This window comes from Barbatula barbatula, assembly GCF_947034865.1.
Source record: "Barbatula barbatula genome assembly, chromosome: 11".
In the NCBI taxonomy this organism is placed as follows: Eukaryota; Metazoa; Chordata; class Actinopteri; order Cypriniformes; family Nemacheilidae; genus Barbatula; species Barbatula barbatula.
This window is the reverse complement of record NC_136774.1, coordinates 15,474,811-15,501,125: the sequence shown is the minus strand read 5'-3', so window position 1 is coordinate 15,501,125 and position 26,315 is coordinate 15,474,811. Positions and strand designations below refer to the sequence as shown.

General features: G+C 38.1%; 2 protein-coding genes across 2 annotated transcripts; both read left to right on the top strand.

The window, feature by feature from the left end:
* Positions 1 to 249: 249 nt before the first annotated feature.
* On the top strand, positions 250 to 5,267 carry rhoab (ras homolog gene family, member Ab). The gene is made up of 5 exons (XM_079467557.1): positions 250 to 463; positions 3,216 to 3,373; positions 3,823 to 3,943; positions 4,046 to 4,176; positions 4,482 to 5,267. Exons 1-5 carry the CDS (start codon positions 349 to 351, stop codon positions 4,653 to 4,655), a joined length of 699 nt encoding a protein of 232 aa, XP_079323683.1. The 5' UTR covers positions 250 to 348; the 3' UTR covers positions 4,656 to 5,267.
* Positions 5,268 to 8,440: 3,173 nt separating this feature from the next.
* Positions 8,441 to 24,838, top strand: sema3h (sema domain, immunoglobulin domain (Ig), short basic domain, secreted, (semaphorin) 3H). The gene is made up of 17 exons (XM_079466815.1): positions 8,441 to 8,943; positions 12,325 to 12,479; positions 12,822 to 12,884; positions 13,126 to 13,245; positions 13,483 to 13,576; positions 13,675 to 13,794; positions 13,930 to 14,075; positions 14,400 to 14,514; positions 18,604 to 18,673; positions 20,151 to 20,295; positions 20,437 to 20,653; positions 20,778 to 20,872; positions 21,086 to 21,127; positions 21,571 to 21,728; positions 22,044 to 22,102; positions 22,187 to 22,329; positions 22,409 to 24,838. Exons 1-17 carry the CDS (start codon positions 8,853 to 8,855, stop codon positions 22,829 to 22,831), a joined length of 2,256 nt encoding a protein of 751 aa, XP_079322941.1. The 5' UTR covers positions 8,441 to 8,852; the 3' UTR covers positions 22,832 to 24,838.
* Positions 24,839 to 26,315: the final 1,477 nt, after the last annotated feature.

Below are 26,315 nucleotides of genomic sequence, written 5' to 3'. Positions count from 1 at the left end.
CAACATAGAAGTGGTCCAGTCAAACTGGCTCAAGTTTGATCCCTAAAACAATACTTATAGTATGTTTAGTGCTGATTATCTTTTATAAAAAGTTTTTGATTTGTTTAGAGTTTCTTTGTTCAAAAAGTTTACTCATTAATAGGCTTCGAGCTGTAGGCGAAAAAGAATCAGGGTTTTTGCTTCATTACTGGCGCACATGTATATATATATCTATATATCTATATATGTTTAACTTCATGACACAACTGCCTTGTTAGAGCGGTCATTCATTCACCGCCAAATAAACTCTTTAACGTGATCGCGCAGGCGTGGCTCAAGCTCGTTCCCGCCATCCCTTCCCCCTACTGAATGCCCGCGCACCGCGCGCACTCGACTCGGCAACGGTTTATTGTATCGGTCAGAAGAGGCGACGGAGCTCCACCGTTGGAATACAAAAAACAACGGCTAGCCACTTCAACAACAAGTAAGATTACTTTATCTTTACATATGTTTGTGCGCAGGTGCTTTACAAAGTTTGTGATATGATTTCACAGCGAAGGTGTTGTTTTCAAACTACTTTTTGTTACGGTGGTGTAGTTAGCAGCTCACCGAATGACCGTCCGCCGCTTCCGCAAGCAACCGCCGGCCGGGAGAAGCTGCCCACACGCTCCCTCCAGATTGCTTAAACCGTTAGAAACATTTCCCAGACGTTCAGAATCGGGAAAAAATTTAGTAAAATATGTGTAGAAAGCAGTAAACTTCAGGAGAAAGTGTTTCGGCGTGAATTCCATCGGTGGTCGTATATGTGACAAGCGATTTGTCTTTGTGCTGATTTAAACAGAGAGCTAACGTTAAAGGCTCGACCCAGACACGCGCATAATCTCAGATTTAGACATAACTGTGAGATTAGTGATTTATTTAACGCTATCTGTCATATTATTATTTTTCTTTAGTGTAACATCATTTATAGATTTAAAAATACAAAAGTATGTAAAATGTGTGGTCTGATTTCAATGGGATAAATACTAGGAATTGGGTATGTTTTATTAATCCTGTTATTGTCATAACTCCAACTCATATTTACACAAATTTTGATGGTTTTACGTTTCTGCGTTTTATTTTGAAGTACTTTCAGCTTGCTTCACATGAAGTGCTTTAGTTTAGATTGCTGTGTTAAAGTGATATAACATCATTTACATAAGACATTACCTCTATAGACATTTTAATCAGGGCACAATGGTACAGGATGGTCAGGCACAAAAACAGTGAGATTTTTATAACGTTAGATGAAATGTTCCCATGATTCTCAATGGCCACTAGTTTCTATTAAATACAGGCCTATAATCTCATATAATGTAGAACTGTCAACAGGTATCAGGATTATATGTCATTTTGAATATATAATTTTAAAGTCTGTCATAATTTTCCACCGTTGTGTTGTTTACAGGGGTCATATGTCTCATATCTTTGGTGTGTTATAAATTGCCCTTGCATGTATTAGACATGTAAAATAGCAAAACTTTAAGTGTCAGAATTAAAGATGCATTCGAATGCTCACCCAGACCTGCCTGAAACGCCTTGTCTAACCACACCCCCACAAATCTACATCGGTTTGTGGTATGATTTAACTAAAACCGCCAAAAATGTATACTCAAGGAATCTGGGCGTACAATTGCTTTAGTAAGAGGTATAAACATTTCCTTCACACACTTGCAGTATTCGACCAATCACTACGCACTGGTTAAATGGCCAATCATATTACACCTCTTTTTTCAGAGCGATGAGCATTGTAAAAAATCCACACTTTTCAGAGAGCCCTCCTCATAGACATCATGGTGTCAGTTTTTGCCACGGTCCAGAAAAGTACTAAAGCCAGACTTAATTCAATATATTCTCCTCTGCACATAAATTATTCCTGCGCTTCAAAAGAATTCAACTGAGACACTTTGAGCGGATGGACGAATTTAACAATGTCTTTAGTACTTTTCTGGACCCAGCCAAGAGCGGACACCATGATGCCTATGAGGAGGCCTGGAAATCGTTTTTAACGTCATGTGGGTAAGTAAAAATTCACACAAAGTAGATTTTTGGGTGAACTTCCCCCTTTTAAGTTCTGCTCCGGACAGTGTTTTTGCAATCATACATATTTCTCGGAAATGTCTTGTGGCCCCAGCTGACCCAGTAGTACTGAAATCCGTTGGAGCTTACGTTAGTAAAGGCTGATGTGTAGGAAAATCACTTTCTGGAGGTTCTTTGATCCAGGCCCTCATTCAAAGATCAACACGGCATCTCATTAGCCGATCATGTCTTTTAATATTTATTTATGCATTTGGCGGACGCTTTTATCCAAAGCTACTTACCATGCATTATCCTACACATTTGATTCTAAATATGTGCAATCCCCTGGGATTGAACCCACAACCTTGGCATTGCTAGTGCCTTGCTCTAACCAATGAGCTACAGGAAAGCTAGAAATAATGTTAGAAATTTGTTGAATCTCCCACACAGATTTATTTCAATGTGTTGGTTGGGTCATTTGGATCAATAGCTGATCTTTTTTCCGATGAGGCGTTACTTCTTTTTAGGCCTTGATTTTCAGATTTGCTTTTATGTGTGTGAGAGTCGTTGTTTAATCTACTGTCCATCTGAACGGCTCTCTTCTCCGCCAGCCTGTCATCAATAATGTGCAGGCTTTTCTGTTGCTGCCAGCTTTATCCAACCACTGGGGTGCAGCTTCCACTTCAAAAGACATCTGGCCCAGTTAACAGACACTTCTAGATCAGCCTCTATTTAAACGGCTCTTCTGGATTGGAAAATATAGTGACGTATTATGTTTTTGTTATCAGATGGGATGGTTCATTTACAGCCATATTAAACCCACTATGGTAAAGGTTTTGGATGTCTCCGTTGGCTGTGAGGAGTCAACTGAAGTCTCTTAAACAGTGGAAATTTTGCTTGGTGGGCCTGAAAGCTGGGTTAGTGTTTGTTAAGAGGATGTTGTCGTGATGGCGGACTCTCATACAGAGGTCTGATGCATGAATTGTGGTTGTAGAACAAATCCGCTGACTGTTCATATTAAAGATTGTACCTTGCAGCAAATGACATCGACAAATGGAGTACATTCCATCACAGTGTGTTTTGTATCCATAGTGACTAACCCAGTTACCGATGGTTAGATGAATGGTGTGTAATGCTGCAGACAGAGTGTTTAACTACATGTGTTTGTTACTTTCTAGTAATGGCAGCAATTCGAAAGAAGCTGGTGATTGTAGGAGATGGAGCGTGCGGTAAAACCTGTTTGCTTATCGTGTTCAGTAAAGACCAGTTCCCAGAAGTCTACGTTCCTACTGTGTTTGAGAACTATGTTGCAGACATTGAGGTTGACAGCAAACAGGTAAGCAAACCACAAGTGCTCCAACACAGTTGGCCACTAAACAATGCATTGGGCAAACAAATATCATTGTTCCTTTCAGCATTACCTTTTTTCTCATTATTTCTCTTGCATTCACATCATCGCAAAGTTGTTTTTAAAAAAAAAATCATAAATCAATCTATAGTGTTTGCGTCATTTAAGGTTAGAGTATTTGCAGAAGCACTGTATGCATAGATGACCCACAAAACCCAATTCGATTGGGTTTCAATTAATCTTTTTTTGCATGTTGGGAGGACTTTATCATATACTTATTTTATTTAGCTTTACTGTCCTCATGGCATCTGTCTGTCCTTAATCTTCCTTTAAACCATGTCTCGTTTAATGCAAGTCCATTTTAATGGAGTGGTCTTATATTGTAATTGTGCTTTGTGTCATTTTGAGCTCATTGTGTGTGTTTATGGTGGCTCAAGGTGGAACTTGCTCTGTGGGATACTGCTGGACAGGAGGACTATGATAGGCTCCGGCCTCTATCGTACCCAGACACTGACGTAATCCTTATGTGCTTCTCTATTGACAGTCCCGACAGTTTAGGTAAGAATGTTTTTTTCTTTAGACTTTCCAGAAGTCTTATAATTGCTAATTAAGCCTATTTTCAATTGAAATTGATATTAATATAATGTTATCCCTTTATAGAGAATATTCCAGAGAAGTGGACGCCTGAAGTGAAACACTTTTGTCCCAATGTTCCCATCATCCTTGTGGGCAACAAGAAGGACCTGCGGAACGATGAACACACACGCAGGGAGCTGACCAAAATGAAGCAGGTAGAGTTGTGGAGAGAACTATTCTTGTTAACAGATTCACACTCATTTGTTAGAAGTAATGAGGTAACCGATCTTTATAATTTTCTGTTTGAACAAATAATAAAGGCTACAATATTTGTCACTGATTTACAGTGAAAAAACTAAATCATCGTATAAATATATTTTGGTGGGTTTTTTTTCATGCTTGCATATATACCCAACTAAGATTTTCTTCCATTTTGTTTATCACACTGCACGTTGTGACCCAACATACTGACAGAGATTAACACTAGACTGTCTTTTTTACCTTTTGAATTGTTCAATAGGAGCCTGTTAAAGCAGAGGAAGGGAGAGACATGTCCAATCGGATCGGAGCATTCGGCTATATGGAGTGCTCAGCCAAAACAAAAGATGGAGTACGGGAAGTATTTGAAATGGCCACTAGAGCGGCACTACAGGCACGCAGGGGAAAGAAGCACAACAAATGCCTTCTGCTGTGAATGCTCTGAAATGGACTTGATTCTTGTACTGGGGCTCCAAAAGTGTGTGAGGGGCACACCTCCGTTTACTCAGTCATACATCCCCCTCACATTCGCCAAAAGCTTTGGGAAAGAGATCCCTGCGACAAAAAAGCTTTGTTTTAGTCTTTTTCCTTTTGTTCATATATTTTTAGTCATGGAGATGTTTATCAGTATTTAAAAGAACTTGGGACTTTTTTGATGCTTTACCTGAAATTGTGGTATCCTTCAAGCTTGCCCACCTGCCAAATGCTGTCACTCTACCCAGTGGGCTGATTGGAACGGTGCGATCCTGTAAGCTGCCAATCAATATCTCAGCCCATCCCTCATATGCTGGGCTTTTTCTGCATCTTGAAACAGGGCTGACTTGTTGTTTATGTATGTAAATCATTGTAAGGTTTTCTTTAGATTGGGAAAAGATTGGGATTTCAGAACAAAAGTTTAAGTACAAAAAGGGCATGGGGTGGAGGGGTAATATGTATACATACCTGTACATATGAACGTGTGTATTGCTACACACTATCAGGACTGGAAAATGTATTTGTAAACTAGACTTGGTAAACTTGTGTAATAAAATATGTTCTATACAGAGCAGCTCTTTGTGTTTGTGTGTATGGTCATCTAATGCAGAGAATGACCGGATCATACAGCTCATATCAAGATCAGTAAAAAAACACAAAATGTTATTGAAGCTAAAGAAAAAAAACTTGATTAATCTTAAATGAACAGTTCTGTCATCATTTATTCACCCTCAAGTTGTCCCAAATCTTTATAAATGTATTTGTTCTGAAGCACACGGAACGATATGTAGAAAAATGCTTGTAACCAAACAGTTATTGGCCACCACTGACTACCATAGGAGGAAAAATGACAATGTTAGTAAAAAGTGCCCCAGAACGGTTTGCTTTCCCACATTCTTCAAAATATCATCTTTTGTGTTCAACAGAACTAAGATTTATGAAGCAATTTTTCCTACAATGGTAGTCAATGGTGACCAAGGTTTAGAAGCATTTTTCCAAATATATCTCGGTTCATCAGAAATGTACACAGATCTACAACAACTTGGGTGAGCTGTTACTTTAATCCCACCATTTATTTATTTCGAGTAATGTTGAAGGTTTTGATCATACTACAGTCGAAAGTGGGTGTACATCGAATACACCTACGGATTTCTACATCTGCAGTAAAAGAAATATGCTAGCATTTCATTTTAGACAACTTCTATAGAAACCTAGGCTTTTTTTCTGCTTCTTTAAAAAAAACATTCGTTTTAAAATTAAGTCTGTTTCAGATGTGGGCGTTGCACCATTTTCACATTTGCAGCTAACTTTTACATAAAATTAACTGGTAGCATCAAATCCCATGTTGTGTACCTGGAAAGGGGGCTTAGGAAAAAGACACTGGAGGACTTAAGAAAAGACTAAATAGACAAAACTGGAAATGTGTAATAGGCCTGGAAAGCTTGAGGAGGTCTTTTTAGTTATTATACAGTATGTGCTGTTTTTAGACCACTTCTCAACTCTTCCAGAACAGTGACGAAGACGCCACGTAAAATCCTAAAGTTGTGCTTGTTCCTGATGAGTTTTGAACTGCCTGTGGGTACTGGGATTCAGTGATGTATGATTAATTTCCCCAAACGGCTAATGACACTACAGCGCATAATTCTCGGATATTATGCAATGCATTCATTCTGGGTGAAACACAGCCTGCTTTTATTTGACTGCAGAAAAAACATGACTTGCTGAGGAAGGAAGGAAATGATCATGCAGCCCCCACCCCCAGCGGGCTACACCCAAACCCGGGTCGGCTGTAAAGCTCAACGTCATGCCATTTTTCTGTCTTTCTTGTGAAAGACTGCGCCGTGACGCGGGACCGAGAAAAATCGGCCGCCGCCCTTTCTTTCTCCTCCCTTCTCGGTCTAATGCGCTCACAGGGAACGTATGAACCTTCATCGCGACTGCTGCGTAAGTGCGGCCAGCCTCAGTGAAGCGCCGAGGTTTATATACACGCCTATTTTTAGCCCCAGCGCGTGTAGCTATTTTTAACCAATATGAGCTCATCGCTTCCCCACTCGCCCAATCAGAACGCAGAGATGTACGTGTGTGGGCGGGAAGCACGGAGAGGGAGGGGGAGAGAGAGAGAGAGATGAGTACACGGACAGCTGATGGAAACCGGGCAGGCGGTGCGGGAGCGCGCAATGCTCAAAACCTTCTGTATCGTGGGTTTTCGGTGCTATATACAATTAAAGTAATGAGCCTCATTAAGGTAAAACACTTAAGGACCAAATCTATAAAATACATAAACAAAAGAAGAAAACAAAATCGACTATAACCCAACATCAAATGGGAAATATGACTCTGGTGATGGTTTAAAACAAGTTTCAGTCAGTTCATAAAATAGACTGGGGATAGGGTCAACATCACAACCAGTAACGGTCATGCAATGCATGTTCAGCATTATTGTTTTTTCCGTTTTCTAGGAGAAATACAACTGAAAATATCTGTATTTGTATGTTTAAAGCGGCAAGGCATGTTTTGGAAGTTATTCCTTGACGTTACTACTTTACATATTTGAGAAGCGCAAAGGAACAATTATTCATCACGTGAGAAACAAAACTTTCCTACTGTTAAACAAAATATCATCTTAAAGCTATACTGTTCAGTTTTGATCTCACACACACACATAAAACAACATCGACCCCTGGTGGGGAATTATTGTATTTGTATTACTGTATAATAATTGCTTTTACCATATCTATATCTTGAACGGCAGTATTGATACTAATACTATTTTCTCTTAAACTAAATAAATACACTGGTTTATTCTAAAACACATGCGAAGATTTATTTGTAATATAGAGGTTTCTAATTCAACCGAACATGTATGCGTTTGGCATACATGCTTTTATCCAAGACTTTAGATACCCAGTAAAATGTACCCAAAAGTGCCATGTTTATCTATCAGTACAGTCTGTACCATTGTACTACCAAAACGCTTTCAATGTATCCCACATGTCACCCACTGTTTCTTCTGTGTTTCTCTTTTTGTAAATATACTTTATACTAAATAAGAAATGTTTTGGTTTTCAAATCAGTAATCTATGTAAATGTTAAATGTAACCAGTTTGTAAGTAACATAAAACTTGACTGTCTAGTTTTAATGTACAGTAAACAGCCTTTACACTTTATAATATAAACTGGAGAATGGTTGATTGGAGCATTATCTTCATTCAGTCACTAGAGGGCGCAATATTCATACTGTTTCCTTTAATCACGGATTCCCTCTGTTTTATTTCGGACAGCGGTGTAAAAATTGTAGTCCTTTAGAGCTGTGTTTGTATGCACTGCAGAATGCCTTGGAGCTTTGGGAGGGAAACTGTTTTCGTATTCTTTTGATGTTTCTTTAAATATTTTGGTGACCTAATTCAGTTACCCTTAATTCGGATGTTGTGTGATTTAATTAGGTTAGTGTGTGTGTGTGTGTGTGTGTGTGTGTGTGTGTGTGTGTGTGTGTTTGTGCGTGTGTGACTAAACAAGTTGGTTGGAGACGAAAAAGCAGAAAGACAACCTGAAATTATACAGTCAATAAGCAAATTAATGCCAAGAGACAGAATACATTCAGCAGCTGTCTTATAAACATATATAGGCCTAGACATTGGGACTGAGACAGAAACAGAAAAGAGACACAAGAGAGGAGAGAGAGAGAGAGAGAGAGAGAGAGAGAGAGAGAGAGAGAGCCGGCACACATGGTGCAGATCCCTCCTTTTCAGCAGGGGAGTGAATGACAGAAGACTTAAGGAGAGAAAAGAGGGAGAGAGATCATAACGCAGAGACTCAAAAGATGAGAGGCAGTGAGAAACAATCAAAGTGAGGAACGTACACAGAAGAGACTCCCAGAGAGAGGAAGAGAGATTCAGACAGCAATACTTTAAACAAGGAGGAATAGAGCAGCAGATGAAGAGTGGATTTCACTGCAATACTGACCTGAGCTGGATTATATTACACTGCGCTTTGTCGACCGCACACACTAATGCAGAGGTGTGTGTGATGCTAAGATGAGGTAGACACTCTTTGTGTGTCTTTTATTGTTGCGCAGAAGATACAAAGAAAACGTGTGTAATATACTCCGTGGCAAGCTTTGTGTGCCAAGTTGTGAACTGTTTGTTTATACCTGAGAAGGATGTTGTCTCTATTCGGCTTGGTTTCACTGGTGGCACTTCTAACGGAAGCTTGGAGACCATCACAGCCACGACTGCAGTTCCAGCACTCAGGTAAGATCAGATGACTGCCCACCTCACCCAGAAAACATACACATGCTGTGCGATCATGGTAAAGATGTTCCATTGAATTTTTTCCACTTTCATAATAAATAAATGAGATTTTTCACTAAATTCATAGCTAGCTCACAGAAATGTTTGGGTCCATACAACTACATTTTTTATTAAGAATGGTATTTGTTTATGATTATAGACAATCTTGTGGAGACTGCAAGCTTGGTGGGTAAATTTAGTCCTGACACACACAGACACACAACTCTCTAACTCTCTATCTTTAACCCAATTATCTGAATGCCATCTGCAATAAGCTGCAGTTTGACAGGAGTATATTATGTGTAACTGCAGTAGTCTACAGCTGGACGTGTTTCTCCATGACCTAGAAAAACTGTCAGAGATACACCGTCTGTACATCCGTCACATCATTCGGCATATCAGGCACAGTCAATTATCAGCAAAGAGAGCGATAGAGATTTAAGAGCAATATGTGTGTGTGTTAGGTATCAAGCGTTTGTGGAAGATTTATGAGTAAACTGAATCTTAATGACTGCAAAATCTATTAAAAGTTTCAGCTCACACTTTAATTCACTTAAATTCCCAGAGGATCTGAACATATGTATTTGTGCGTGTGAGGGGGGGGGGGGCTTGTCATTGCTGATGCTTGATGATTATTATCAAGCTCATTTTCCTTGATTTCCCAAATGGAATAATAGATGACAGCCCTTGAGCGTGCACACCCACCCACACACACACACACACACACACACACACACACACACAACACTCATGGTACAAGTAAAGTCATTTATCCTTCATGAAGAATACACTTCGGATAAATAGATCTGGTCTGATTACACTCTCTAGGCTTTGTCAGGAAGTGAGTGAGTACAACTGAGTGCTATAATTATGATGTATACTCATAAACAGCTCAGGGTCAGGGGTCATGGTGAATAGGTCTGTCTTACAGAGGGCTGAGAAATCTCAGAACCCGTCACTGTGTGTTCACTCAGTTTATTTTAGATGTCTGTGTGTTTATGTATGAGCTCTAGGCCTTGTGTCTCCTGTCACAGATCTGAGTCACACCTGTTAACATTTCCCCCCACACACGGTTTATGAACATGTCAAATGGTAAATTAAGCAGCACAATGCTGATAGTCAATTTCCACAGGAAATGTTTATATTCATCAGACACAGTGAAACAAGTGCTTGAAATTAGTGTTCAATAATGGCAAGTTGAGTGATTAGTATTATAAAGATTAGGGTTGAAATCAGCTTTGTTGTTTATTCGTTTTCTATGTGAACATAATCATAATTTTTGCCTGGCATTTGATTAAACAGACTCGCATTGAAAGAGAGATCTAAGGCTTTTCTCGTACATCATAGAGAATGTTTTGACCAAGGCCAGTAAGCGATCGCCCACATGAAAAACCTTAACAACCAACTAGCCTGTGTGTGTGTCCGTGCGTGTGTGTGTAACTGGGTTTTTGCTTATATAGTTCTTACCTAACATTACGAATACAGTATAATCATGTACTAATGAAGTGTCCTCACATCTGTCTCTCTCATGACCAAGGTAATCTAATGTTCAGACGCACGCGCACACGCGCGTGCACACGCACACACACACACACACACACACACACACACACACACACACACACACACACACACACACACACTCTCTTACGCAGTATGTGTGTGGTTTACGTTTACAAAACTGACAGTCTGTGTTTGGCTAAATATACCCTCAGCTGGTCTTAGAATGACAGACACAACCCCATAGAAACGGCAAAAAGAATGTTTGCAACCTAGTCTCTGTGCTTATGTGGAGAAAATATTAAAGATTTAAAAAATGTCCCAGACATAAATTTAAAATTATGGAGGTAAATATGAATTCGATACGATTCATTATTTTATGTATTGTTTTGAGTTCAGTGACTATCCTGACACTGTAGTGACCGGGAACTGCCATATACTGTATCTGTGATTACTTTATCTATGAATGAATAGCTAATAAAACGGGTAAAAAGTTAAATCCTCTCTGGATACACTGAATGTGAATATTTTTTTTAAATGGTGATAAAAAAGTCTGTGATGGTAAACAGGTATGTTGGAACTAAACACCATGATCAGTCAGTTATTTAAAAGGAGTCTAGCAGATGTATTGTGTTATGAAATTGTTTGCTTTATTTACAGCTACCTATGCATTGAATTTTATCCATAACTGATCCGTAATTGCACAGATTATCTGACATAAAATTGTGCTGGTATGGTTTTACGTTAGGAAATATTCCCTCTCAAAGTTGAAACATTTCTCCAAAACTCAGTTCCAGATTCTAGAAAATGTAGTCACTTCTTCACGAGACAGGTGGAATACCAGCCTCAATTCATGTGTGTGTGTGTGCATGTGTTAGTGGTGCTCATACACGCCCTTGTTGCTATAGCAACTGCCCCTAAAGAAGGGGCAATAAGATAGTGCCATAGAAGGAGGCATAAATGTGTGCACGCATGCATGTGTGTGCAGCATTGTGTGCTTTATGTCCCTCATAACAGCTGAGATTTTTAGTGTGTGTGGGTGAAAGATTATTTATAAGGAAATCAAATAACCAAGATTACCAAGATCTAGTGTGTATGTCTTAAACTGATTTTCCCATAATTCTCATGGCATGTTTTCTATCTCGTCTTACATTCACTCCCTTTTTTGTCTGTTCTATCCATCTCACAATGTCTGTGTTTATCTGTCTGTCATCAACTGTTCAGACAACAGGTTATTCTGCCCAAAGGTGAGCCTGTCGGGACCAAATAACCTCAAGTTGTCCTCTGTCTGAGTCACCTGAGTTCAGGGCTCATACAGTTTACGTATGGAAACACATCTGTCACCCAGTCATAATCAACCCTCAATAAATAATGTTTAGTTTCACAAGAGACAGTTTGTTTTAAAGTTATACAGAACGTTTTAGTTTCTGTGTTTAACATGTTACCAACCGATGATTCACATTTTCAGCTTAATGTTTTTATGAATGCTTATTTTCTTCATAGCGAAGTGCTGCTGCTTACAGTTTGAACAGGAATTCACGCTGTCCAAAACCCTATTCACGACTATTCCTTGCTATTTTTTTACATCCTGTTTAGACCACAGTGTACCACAGTGTTACCATCTGATACATCAGTTTGCCATCTTACAACACCTCTCTCTCTCTTTCCATGTTTTCTCCTTTGCTGAAAAATGAAATAAACCAATACAGCTAAATTTAGTTTTCCTTATTGGTCTGACAGTCCTTGAGAAGTTCAATGAAAGTAGCTGAACTCATATTTGCTGACAAAGCTTTCTGCAGATTTATCACTTATATCATCATAACCTCTGTCTGTATGTCTCAGAGCTGTTGCGTAGCGGCCGGCTCATGTCTCTCTCTCTACCTGCCGGAGATCTGAACTCTCTGCTGCCAGATGAAGACAGCCGTCGTCTTTACATTGGAATGAAGGACCATCTGCTGTCCACCAGCCTAGATGACATTACCCAACCGCCCCGGAAAGTATGTGCACACCCATAAACACACAAAAATAAAAAAATCTGACACTTTAGAGGAATGTTCAGTTTAATTCAAATACAGTATTATATAGTGTAATTGAATTAGGCTTTTAGAAATGTACTCACAGATGTGTTTGTGCCCATCCCTGCACATAGCTAAGTGTGTATTCATAATGATTTCATCTAAGCAATGCTAAAGAGGCATCCAACTGCAATTCCTCACATAGTACACAAGCAAATCAGCTTATACATCAACATTTAATAAAACTAAGAGGAACTTTAATGCACGCTTGTGTGCCCTAGATTAGATTAACATTTTAGTGTGTGTGTGTGTGGTGTATTTCAGATATACTGGCCAGCAAATCCAGATCGAATCCAGGACTGTTTAATGGCTGGAAAGGACCTGCAGGTAAAACAAAAATACATAAACATACAGACCTGGTCTTATGACGTTAAATACTGCACATTATTTGAATAGTGTTTTTTGATGTGTCACCAAAACTACTAAATCAAAGCAACTAAACTAAAACATTTTAAATCCTCACTGTCTGAACAGCATTATTCTTATATCTTATTTAAAGCCAGAACGACCTTAAAAATAGGCTTTATTGTGTTGTTTTTGGGGAGTGCTCATTTCGTGTTTGTCACAGATGGACTGTGCTAACTTCCTGCGTGTGCTGGAGCCGTATAACCAAACACATCTTTATGCCTGTGGAACTGGAGCCTTCAACCCCCGCTGTGCCTTCATCCCCACCAGCCTCTTCCTCGGGGTAATGACTAAATTTCCCACAATGCACCTCTCTCGTGAACTCTTCCAGGTTAGGGATAACGAGAAAGCACAGGTGGTGTGGCTGTGTATTAATCATGTCGTGTGTGTATGACTAAGGTGACTATGTTACACGTATTAAATGAAATTATCAAGATAATAGTATGGCATACCAATCCACAAAACAGCCATATCCTGAAATAGTGTAAGCAAAATGAATAATAATTTTGGGATATTGCAGGCTGAGGAGCAAACACTCCGGTATGAAGACACTGAATCTGGAAAGGGAAAATGTCCCTACAACCCTCACCAGAGAGCAGCTACTGCCATCATTGGTAAAACAGTGGTGTTATAGTGTTTATACTTTGTGTATTTGTTTGATTGAGTTTTCCCTAAATCTTACATGTCACTTTATTTGTGTGTGTTTGTTTAGACGGTGAGCTGTATGCTGGGATCTCTTCCGACTTCCTAAGTCATGATACAGCTTTTTTGCGCAGTCTGGGAGAGCGACATGTGATTCGCACAGAACAATACGACTCTACCTGGCTACAAGGTTATATATGCATGCATACACTTGTTTACTTTGTGTTTACCTGTAATTCAGAAAAGCTATCTTAAACGTTGTACAATTGAAATCAGGCGTTCTGTTGCTTTTTTCCTCCCTTACGCTCCCATTCGCTCTCTCCAGGCGCTGAATTTGTACATGTTGCAGCGATGTCCGAGAGTGATAATGACGAGGATGATAAGGTGTACGTGTTTTTTACTGAGCGAGCTCAGGAGGCTGAAGGGGCCGCTGGGAAGGTTCTCTATTCTAGAGTCGCCCGCGTCTGTAAGGTATCTAGTATGTTTCTATCACTCACATGCATACCTGCACTTGTGTGGCCCCTATACTTGCATGCCCACCTATGATGTTCTGATGTTTTGCTGGTTTTCGTTCTGTAGCATTGTAAAACTGCTAAATTAATATTGGAAATCTGCAGTCTGGTACACTGTACTATAATGGGATCAGGTGTTACTATCACGATCATATGCATTTTTATATACAGTATACCATGGTAAATAAGGATTTTCTATGGTATTGCAGCAAGATATTTTGAATTTAATATTTTGTGTGTTTATCTCTTTCTCTCTGTCTCTCTATCTATCTGTTATTTATAGAATGATTTAGGTGGTCAGCGTAGTTTGGTACACAAATGGAGCACCTTTCAGAAAGCGCGTATTGTTTGCTCTGTACCAGGACCCGATGGTATACCGACACACTTTGACAAACTGCGTGAGTAATTTACCTTCAAATACATGGCACACAAAAACATTACACACCCTGTGATTACACAACCAAAGTAACTCTCTACCAATAAAGGGCAAATAGTAAATTACTTGATTAATAAATAACTTACTTAAAGCTTAACAGATTTGCACCTGTAGTCCTGGCTCTAACTTAAAATATGTTATGTTGACTCTCTGTGTGTGTCAAATAACTTCCCTGATTACAGAGCTTTTCAAAAACTCAAACACACACAGCACACAGACAGAACTGGTTGCTTATCAATCCGTCTGTGTAAACAAAGTTCCTGCATAGAATAAACAATTTTTGAATCTTCAATCTGACCCGAAAAAGTCATACCGTTGTCTAATTTTCATACACATCCACTGCGTCATGAGTGTACTGTCACCTAAATATATTCTATCTTTAAGATAAACACGTTCATTTAAAAAACACATGCATTCAAAAATTCCTCTCAGCTATCAGACTACAGTCAAGATATGAGTTCTCACAGACTTTGCCACCCAAATACACTTTGCGAAACTACACACACGCACTCACCACAATAGTCAGAAATCAAGAATGGCCTTCATTTGAGACTAAAACTTTATCAAATCTGAAGGTAGGTCCGAACAGACCTATTCTTCTTCTCCTGAACATACATTCACAAGCACCATGGTAATCTCTAAAGAGCTGAGTTTACCTTGCATAACATAGTTAACCCGGTACAATGCCAATGTATGTGTGTATAGTGTGTTTATGTTCTGACCTAACAGAGTGCAGGCAATGTGCAAACCGTTTTACTGGTCAGCCTAATGCATTTTTTCATTTGGTTATTATATTAATATCCACCTTTTAGCTTTACTTTCGTCTTTGTTACCCCATGGTGGTATATCATTTGCAACCGATGTTTAGATTGTGCTCCACAGCCCGGAAACAACAGCGTCTTTCATAATCTCCTCTTGCATCGGGGGCCCTCATGTTGCCATGGTTATGATGGGTCAGACCCTATCACAGTCATCTTCAGCTACTCTCAAATAAAGGTGCTATATAGCACTAAAAGAGGTTCACCTATGATTATGAGCAAAGAACCACTTTTAGTGCTATATATCTAACCTATATATCTTGGGGCTTCAGTGGTTCTTTGGGGTGACTGAGGTGCTATATAGCACTGGTACGTTTCCGTATAAAGATCTTGTTAAGCCCCATGAATGATTCAGTAGCAGTTCTATATAGCACCGAGAACCACTTAAGCACCAATATATAGTTCTATATTGCACTAAAAGCACTATATAGCACTAAAACCACTTTTAAAGTATAAAAATGTTATGTTCTTGTAAAATATGGAACGACTAACTTTTGGTTAGATCTTAAGATTACAGGAACCGATCTGGTGTGTGTTTTGGTATGTGAGGTCTAAATGCGTCATGGTCTGGTGTGAAGAAGTTTAGATATTGGCCATGTTTATGTGGGCAAGGCTCCCAGTTTATGTAACTCCTGATTTGAAGCTGGAATTATTGGAGAAGATTTTTGTAGTATCATTTTAATTACTGTTTAGTATTCACAAAAATATTTACTAATATGTATTTTATTTCCTGGAATTTGTTCTGATCTCCTTGATCTGTTTTGAAATTGTTATCACTATGACCGTATAGTATGTACGCAGTCAGGTAAAATGGGTCATCAGGTTCTAAGAACCATATATATCACAATGTAACCCTTTTTATCAAAAGTTGTTTCGCTTTAATTTTTACTGTTTCTTTATGAAGTTCAACATGCTGTCTACAAAAATCACATACTGGAAGGAATTTTTAACATCGACGGTACTCACAGAAAAATATGTTTTTCATTGATACATTTTGATATTAGTACGCAGAAATGACAAGGTACTGCTATAACACTGAGCTCAACACAACAGTTTAACATAACAGTTACTAAAAATGAGTCGTCCAAAACATCAGAAGTGTATGGCTTTAGTCTTTTATGAAGTTCAAGACAAAGTCACAAATCGCTTCATCCCACCTTCCTATGTTTCCATGTGAGCCTGGCTTGAAACACGGTACGGTTGTCTAACCGTGTAGCTCTCTTGTGTTACCAAGGCAGCATGTGACGTGTTGGTATTTTTATATTCTAAAAATTTCCGTTATCAGCCATGAGGTCCTTTTTGGCCCGGATTGCCAAAGAGTGGAACGATTAAGCAACGAGAATGATTTGGCGCAATGGTGGAAAAGCACTAAAAAAATTAAATATGTGAAATTTTTTACAATGTTAGTTTATTTCTAATGTAACATTATAAATGATATAAGCGAAAAAATTTCAGACATCTGAAAAAACATTTGTTTAGTCTAAGTTTGCAAAAGGTCTAGGAAAAATGTAAGAAGAATTTCTTAACCTCAAACACATTGCATTTTTGGAGCCACCTGATGAATGTATCTGTATGTAATTTAGCTGGTGCACGTGTGTTGGTGGTCTGTCACATGTTTTGAAGGCCGCCATTATCTGTGTGTGTGTTTCAAATCTGCGGTGGAGCCCTCATCCTGTTACCACACAATCTAGCTGCTAACCCAGGATAAAGATGAGGGAGGACTGCAGGAAAACTCAAGAGATGGAGGTTAGGGTGGATAAGGAGAGATAGGGGCGGGATGGGGAAGTGTCAACAACTGCAGGACAGACAAAACTATCTCTCTTCAAGGAGGACAAAAGCTTTTTTTAGGAGAAATTGTCACAACTATAGTATCCCACAAACGTGAGAGACAGAAAGACACGGTGGGGAGAAATGAATTGAGAGTGTGAAGGACTAAAAAGAAAGGAGAAAGAAATAGATGAGGGGTGAGAGATATGAAGAATTAAAAGGGGAGAGAGAAAGGTGAAGAAAAATAATTAAATAATGGACCTTGTTTTGGTGTGTGTGTGTGTACAGGTTTGGCTATACTATTCTATATTGCCTTTATGGAAAGAAGTCATTATGAGTGACAATGATTGTTTACCCAAAAATAAAAATTCTGTCATCATTTACTCACCATCTTTTCATTTCAAACCTGTATAACTGTCTTTCAGCTACAGAACACAAAATAATATATTATGAAGAATGTTTTTACCTGGCCCTTTCACATGCATTGGTTTTGTGTCCATATAGTAGAAGTGAATGGGTCCCAGTGCTGTTCGGTTACCAACTTTCTTTAAAATATCTTCTGTGCTCTGCAGAAGAAAGAAAGTCATAAAGGTTTGAAATGATAAGAGAGTGAGTAAATGATGACAGAGTTTTTATTTTTTGGGTGAACTATATCACTTGTGTGTGGTTTGCCATACTGTAATGTTAATCTGTAAATTCTGTAAATCTTAAACTTAATGAGAAGCATGTTTGCTGTAGCATTACAGCCTAACGTGTGTGTAAATATCAGCTAAATCTGAACATCCCTTTGGATCATTTGGGGATGCTCTCAAAAAATGTTTTGTTTTAAAATACTTTTGATATTATAAGCTTTTATTATTATTATACTTTTTAAAATTATTTAAAGAAAATGTATTTTATTAAAAAATATATTTTTAATCTTATTTATTAATGTTTAGGTAAGTCATTATAGTTTGTTTAAAAACAATATTTTTGGGTTTATTAAAAAAGACTTTATTTTATTTTGTTTTAAATGTTTAGGTAGTCATTATAGTTGGTTTAAAAACAGTATCTGTGGTTTAAGCCCTGTTTATCTACTGTATGTAAACGTGTGTGCACGTAAGTTTCATTTGATAAGATGTTTGATCGTATCTGACTTGGCTGGAACGTGAGAATGCAGAAATGAACCAGTGCACCAAAAGTTCATTGTAAAGGAGTGTGTGTTTTTGGACACAAGCTAAACCACCAATATGCCACTTCTAAATATGTTTGTATGTATAAGAAAGAGAGTGTGGCCAGGTAAATGGTCTGGTGAATACAACCTAAAACCTGAATACAACCAACAAAAAACCAAGAGAGCACACACACACACACACACACACACACACACACACACACAATACTCTTGACATTTTCACACAACTGTCCCAATCATTAAAGTTGTTTAATATTCTAACCCTGAATTTTCTGTTGTTCTTTACCTGTAGAGAATATTTTCATTCAGCATGGAAAAGACAAAAAGAATCCCCTTATCTATGGACTCTTTACCACTAACAGGTGAAGTGAATGGGCACTGCCACTGCTTGGTTACCAACATTTTTAACAATATCTTCTTTTGTGCTGTACTATCCCTTTAAAGCTGTAGTTTCATCGGTTAATGAATAGTTAGTGCGAGTGTGTGTGTGTGGTTGGGTGGGTGTGCGCATGTGTGCGTGTGTGTGGTTAAGGGTGTGGATATAGCATTACTAAGTCATACTTTCCAGCTGGTCTATGATGTCTCAAGCACAGTAGAAGTTTAACATCATCCATCTTAAATAGCATGTGTTTTCGTTTTTATGTGTGCAAATGCATCTGTGACTGCCAATGTTTTTGGATAGATTCACAAAGGGTGGAGTGTGCTGTAAAATACAGATGCAGAAAAAGACATATGGAAAGAGTGACTTTATTGCTCCCTTTTGAGAAATTCTACTGACTGTGTAAGTCTCTCAGAGACTTGTAAAACTTCCTAGCGGGCCCAAATTCACTTCAAATGAGATGACATCTAACCAACAACACTAGAGACCAGTGTTGGGTGTAACTAGTTACTAAGTAATTAGTTAATGTAATCAAATTACTTTTCCCTTGAAAAAGTAAAGTAAGGGATTACTCTTATTTTTTCTGTAATTTAATTACAGTTACTTTTGATGTAATTAAGATTAGATTAGATTAGATTAGATTCAACTTTATTGTCATTACATATATACAAGTACAGTGTAACGAAATGTAGTTTAGGTCTAACCAGAAGTGCAGTTAACAAATGCAAGAATATACAGTTAGAATAAATACAGAATACAATAGTGAGAATATAATACAGTGGGCATGGACTATAAAAATATTTTACAGTGGGTATGTTCTATGAAAATATGACAGTAGGTATATACTATGAACAATATATACAGATGACTATATACTATGAACATTAATGTACAGGTGGATATGAACAGATAATAATTTAGACTAAAATAGTGCAAGTGACTTAGGTATGCATAAATTATTGACATTGGCTATACTGTGTGTATTATATGTGTGTGTAATTGACATCAATATTCAAAGTCTAATGATATATGCATGCTTTAATGTATCATTCTCACATTTGTAGTACTTTGGTCAGTTAAAAAGTATACTTTATTTATATTATTAAAGTTTATTATCAAATTATTAAAAGAGCCGTTTCATGTCTATCCTTGAATCACTTAACTCATCAAGGTTGATATAGGATATAGAAAGTAATTAGTAATAAGTAATAAGTAATTAAATACCTTTTGAAGACAGTAATTTGTACAGTATTCTAATTACGTATAGAATATGTTATTAGTAGTAATTCATTACTTTTTCAGAGTAACTTGCCCAACACTGCTGAGGAGTCTTGCTTCTTATTGGGTTCAAATCTTCAATTCACATTTTCCAAGTGGCTATTTGATGTTTACCACTTAAAACTACCAATAAAGTAATATACTTTGTGTCTATTTTTCCTGTTTCTTTTCTCTCCCTGTAGTAATGTGTTAAATGGATCCGCTGTGTGCGTGTACCGTATGCAGGACATTATTCGAGCTTTCAAAGGAAACTTCCTTCACAGGGAAGGGCAACAGTACAAGTGGATGGAGTATACAGGCAAAGTGCCCTATCCCAGGCCTGGCACAGTGAGTGCGCCCATCCATGACAAACATGCTAAATAACCATGTCCTTTGATAACTTCTTAAGTAAAACTTGAAAAAAGGGCTCTAATTTTACTATATATTATTATTGAACAGTAACCAAGAGTCTTTCTTGTCGCTCTTCAGTGTCCCAGCAGAACTTACGGAGGATTTCGATCAACAAGAGAATATCCTGATGATGTTATCTTCTTTAGTCGCACTCACCCTTTGATGAAAGAGGTGGTACATCCTCTAGGCGGCCATCCGTTGCTGATCAGAGTGGGCGTACCTTATAAGATGACCCACCTCCTTGTGGACAGAGTGGAGGCAGATAGAAAACATGATGTGTTGTTTATTGGTACAGGTGTGTGCATGTACTGAAACGCAGATGGACTTGTTTAATGTCTTTCTAAATGTTTTCTTCATGTAGACATTTCAGTGTAATTTAGTTTGTGAATGTTTATACTGTATATCTGTGTATTATCAAGACTCTGGTCTGGTGCTGAAGGTAGTCCACATCCCTAAAGCCAATGGACAGAAGGAGGTTGAGGAGGTCACCCTTGAGCAGCTGCAGGTTTTCAAGGTGAAATTCCACATTTTAAGATCCTTTGAAATTACTTGATAAGCAAAGTTTTCTTTCCTTTCCCGCAATTCCTATAGGGTGAGGGACAATTTTATTCTAATATTTAGTCTTTAACATTAAAAATGTTTTACATTGCAAACTTATTTGGATGATCTCTTCTATTGTAAGTATAATACATATTTTTAATGTTGACGCTCTCTTGTCACCCAACAGCACAAGTCTCCAATAACAGCAATGACACTGTCCAAGAAAAAGGTACACCCACATGTACAAGCGTACACTAACATACATGGTCACTTTTCTCACACCGTCACCATGGCAACATCTGAGAGATGCCTAAAATGAATTTTCACACATTTTTTCTCATGAAGCACACTTATTTAAACCTGTGAATCTTTTGTTGGAGAGCACTGTATGTATGAATGAATGTCTGTTTACATTAACATTCATGCATTTTAATCCACAGCGACTTGCATTGCATTTTACTACACATTTGTTTCTAGTATCTGCAATCCCTGGGATCGAACCCATGACTTTGGCGTTGCTAGCACCATGCTCTGACCACTAAGCTACAGGAAACCCCAATTTATAGGCTCACAGTCGAGTTTTTCTGCTCACTAAAACATTCTGTATGAATTTATAGCAGTAAACGGGATCATAGTCTGGTTCATATCAGTGTGTATATGTTTTGTGTCCAGGAGTGGCTGTTTGCAGGATCTGCAGAGGGTGTGGTTCAGTTGCGTCTGTTTCAGTGTGATTCGTACGGCCAGGCCTGCGCTGAATGCTGTCTCGCAAGAGACCCATACTGCACATGGGATGGGCACTCCTGCAGTCCGTACATGCCAACTGCACGCAGGTGACACAAGCATGTTTGTTTTTATACATTGCAGGGACTTTGCATAGACATAATGGCGTTTATACTGTATAAATTGTGTATTTTATCCCCTAAACCTCACCCTACCCCTAAGTCTGACCCTCACAGAAACCTTTCTGCATCATTACATTTTCTTTGTGTATATGTAATATTTTGCATTGTGAAAAAGAAAAATGAGAAAACATCTAGCCAGAAGTGACCTATCAGCTAATAGACAGATTTTCATATATATCGGAAAGCACGTTGGTGTTTGGGATATCTGAAAAAATCTGATCTGAAACATTCCCCCATCTGCAGGCGAAATATTCGTCAGGTTAATGACGACAATCCGCTAAACCAGTGTGTCAGACAGGGAGGTGAGTGACGCCAGACACACAACCACTGAATATGATCACAATATCATTTGTTTTGTTTTATTGTTTTTTATGTTTTTATTGCAGCTGGTCTGCAGGTGGAGCCAGAGGAGAAGACTCTAGTTGTTGCAGTCGGTAACAGCACTTACCTGGAGTGTTTACCAAAATCTCACCATGCCACTGTCACCTGGTATAAAGATATAGGAGAGAACAGCTTGGAACAACAAAAAGTACAATTACGCACACACACAGACACAACAAAAATGCATATATATTGTGTGTGTATCTAAAGGTTTCCTTACCTTTCAGGTTGAATCTGCAGAACATCTCATTGTCATAGACAGAGGCATCCTCATTCCCCAGGCAGAGCTCCATCATGGAGGCGTTTATCACTGTCAGCTAGAGGAGCACGGGTTCCGCTGGACGGCCGTTACTATTCGCTTAATAATGTGGAGCCCCGCCCTGCACCCCACCCTTGACTCTGCCCAGCCGTGGTACCAGCATGTGATGGCTTTGATTAACCACAGCAAACTGGAGCGACACTGCAAGGAACTCAGCCACTGTAATAACAACAAGGAATCTGGGAATCACAAGCATAAAGAGAAAAAGAGAGCGGAGCGTCAAAGACACAGAGGAAGAGGAGGAGAAAGAGAGACAGAGGAGAAAGGAAAGGGGAGGAAGAACCGGAGCAGAATGCATAATTCAGCACAGAGGGTCCCGAGAAGTGCATAGAGGTGCCGAGACACAATCACGGGTGTTTACGATAGTACTTGACACACTCCATCAGAGTACACTGGTGCTCTGATAATACAATAAGGACATATTTATCAACGACATCACATTAACATGACATGCAGTGGATAAAAAATCCAGTGTTATTATAAAATGAGCTCCTTTTATTAAGCTAAACAGATCGTATCGAAACATAGTGCCATTCAGACATCAAACAAAAATAAATTACAAATATAAAAGCAGAGCATGCATATAAATAATATTAAAATGTATTAATACAGTAGTGTACTGAAACCCAATGAGACACACATGATTTAAATCCTATGAAGGACTGTTGTGTTCATTCATTATTTCGGAACTGTGTTTTGCATATCTGACAATTCTCTTAAAGGAAGCGAGTATCTTGAGTTAAAAAACAATCTTTCAAAGTTAGGGAGTGTTTTAAAAAGTTCTTTGTTTTAAAAAGACTGCAGCGTTGATAGCACTTACTGTTTTGTGCATCACGTATTGAAAGGCATAAACTTAAACTATTGTTTTTTATTTATCTTTCAATGTATTTATTTATTTTCTTTGTGTCTTGGTTTTTATATGTGTAAAAAATAGTCAAATTCTTTGCCATCATTCATAAAACCTGTGCTCCTGTGCAAAAATAATTGTCTTAAAGTGGGTTTCAAAACCTTTCTTGATCCTGTCAGATTACAAACGAATGTGTGTTTATTTGGAAGGATGGAGACATAAAGGGTATGTTTAATATGACTGAATCTGCTAGACAGTGCCAGACACTTTCTCATTTATATTGACACAAGCTTGGCTAGACGTTTGAAACGGTGTTCAATCAGAAAGGTGAAAAATAATGATATTTAAAGTGCAGTACAGATAGAGAGGGGCAAAATAAAATGTTAAATGTGCATGAGAGAGATATAACCCATGATCTGTGTGTGCATTTAGCATCCCAACTCAACACTGTGCTGTTTGGAAATTAAACTAAAATGTTGTTAATATGTTTCATACTTTTAGTGTTTAACATGTGAAGCGTTTAAGTTATAATTTTTGCTTTGTGTCTTTGTTGCCTTGAACTGTAAATCTAGATTTTCATTAATTGACTTCAACAGTGCTCGAATTGAATCAAGTCTTTTTGGTGGGGGTTGTGGTGGGGGTTAGTCTCGCAATATACAATTTATACAAAATCCATAATATATTTGATCATATTATGCATAAGTATATAATATTTATTAAAAGCAGGCTTTCATAAAAGAACAGGCTTCTTTTACTCTATTTTGGATCAAATGTTGTACGTCCAACAGAATAATTCTAGCATTGTTTACCAATGTAGTATTTACTATTTTCCCTAAAAACAACTGGACGATTGACACTTTGTGATAATAATGTTTGTTCCAAAAGACTTGTTTAAATGCACGAAACTAGTTTTTTTGATATTAAAAATATAAATTGTGACAAGACTGGCCAGTCTGTGTGTTAGTGTTGTGGGAATTTTTCAACGATTTCAGTGCAGTTTACATAGTTATTTGCAGTAGGTGGCGGCAAGGGACTGTTATGAGTGAGTCTGTCTGTCAGTCAGCAGACTGTTCAACCATTTCAGTCCAAAAGTCTGCTTTATTCAGGAACTAATTATGGCTATCAATATGTCAATCAAAGCTATTTCAAGAGTGAAAATTAAAGAGACATGAAAACTAGCCCATAAACAAACTTAATATCAATAATTGTAAACAATGAAATCACAAAATGTACCTTATCCATTGCATGAATCTAATCACATTTGTCATTATCATTTTTACTCAAATAAAAATATCCCTTAAATCTATTTTTTACTTCTTATGGGAGTCCCGGATCCCCCAGCCCCCCTTCAATTCGAGCACTGGACTTGAACCTTGAATAAAATGGTTTGAGAGTTAGAATAAGCACAATATGTGTATGTTCTCATATGTATGTTCTCAAATCTGTTTGATTTGATATGAGATTTATTACACAACATTTTTATATCATTGCAAACAGTGTTTTATTTGTTCTGTGAAATATAAACACCACCAAAACACAAACACCATGACTGACACACTGGGTATAAAGGTTGAGCATTTGGATTTTTCTCTGGCTGCTGCTTCCTTTGTGACATGCATATGAATTCCATGCACAGATTTACTGTATATTGCATCCTCATTGCAAATGACAGGACACTGGGAAATTAACTAGGCAGGTTGCCTTGGATACGACTGGTCCTTTAAACACTCACAAAGCCGAATACCAATCTGAATACTGAATCTCCATAGACATGAAGAGCTTATTTGAGAAAATGAGTGCACAGAGGCAAATAATGGAGTGAGGGGCTGAGATTGAAAGAGAAACAGAAGGAGGCTAAAATAATTATTTATTTGAAGAATTGTACTCCCCTGGCATTTTTGAGTGGAAACGCCAATATGAAATCATTGACTTTAGTTTATTTACTTTCATGTTGTGCACAATATGTCAGCATATGTAATTTCATAAAAATGTATATCACAATATTTTAGCACTAGTTTGGTTTATGTTAACAGTCAAAAGCTTGAAATGTAGCCATTGTTTTAGCAGAATAATACTGTTTATTTTTAGAAGGCATTACATTAATTCAATTAAAGGTTATCATTCCTATTAATGTGAAATACATCTCATAATTGAAGTAAAGTGATTTGCCATTTTAGAGCTATAAATATTGAGATCCCTCAGAGAGAGAGAGAGAGAGAGAGAGCGAGAGAGAGAGAGAGAGAGAGAGAGAGAGAGAGAGAGAGAGAGAGAGAGAGAGAAAAGGTCGCATCACTCTAATTTTACATCAGAGAGAAAAGGTCGCATCACTCTAATTTTACATCAGAACGCTTTATCAACCGAGTCCTTCATAATACAGATTTCAATCTTAATCTAGGTTTGGGGCACGTTGAAAACTGAGGTTTAGTGATGTGGGTGACATTTTAAAGCTTATTAAATTGCCCTCCAAAGGGCCCTTCGGGAAGGGGACACCCCACAAAATATCGGTCCAAATAAAGACAAAATTACATTGTTTTTATTGCTCTTTTTGCCAAGTGAATTTAAACAGACACATTAGGAAATACAGTTGTGTTGTTCCATCCAGAGCTTTACTCTTCAAAGGGAGTAGGGCATAGGGATGATCACTTCGGAATGGAAAGCGAGATTAATGTCCCTAAAGTCTGATTCGACTCAAAGACAGGAATCGACTCCTGTCGACTCCTTTTCCACTCTGTAATTTGTAATGTTGTCATTGACTCAAATCGGTTAAATTGTCTTTATGATTGGCACAAAGAAACACATTTAAAAGAACAATCATGTTTAGTGTAAAAGTAATACCTTCACTCTCTCTCTCTGACTGTACACGTTTACATCCGATCCAAAACACTGCGGAAATCAGTGCATGAGCGACACCTGCCGGTACTCTCAGAAAAAGGGCACGCAATATTTCCCGTTTATTCCTCACCTTCAA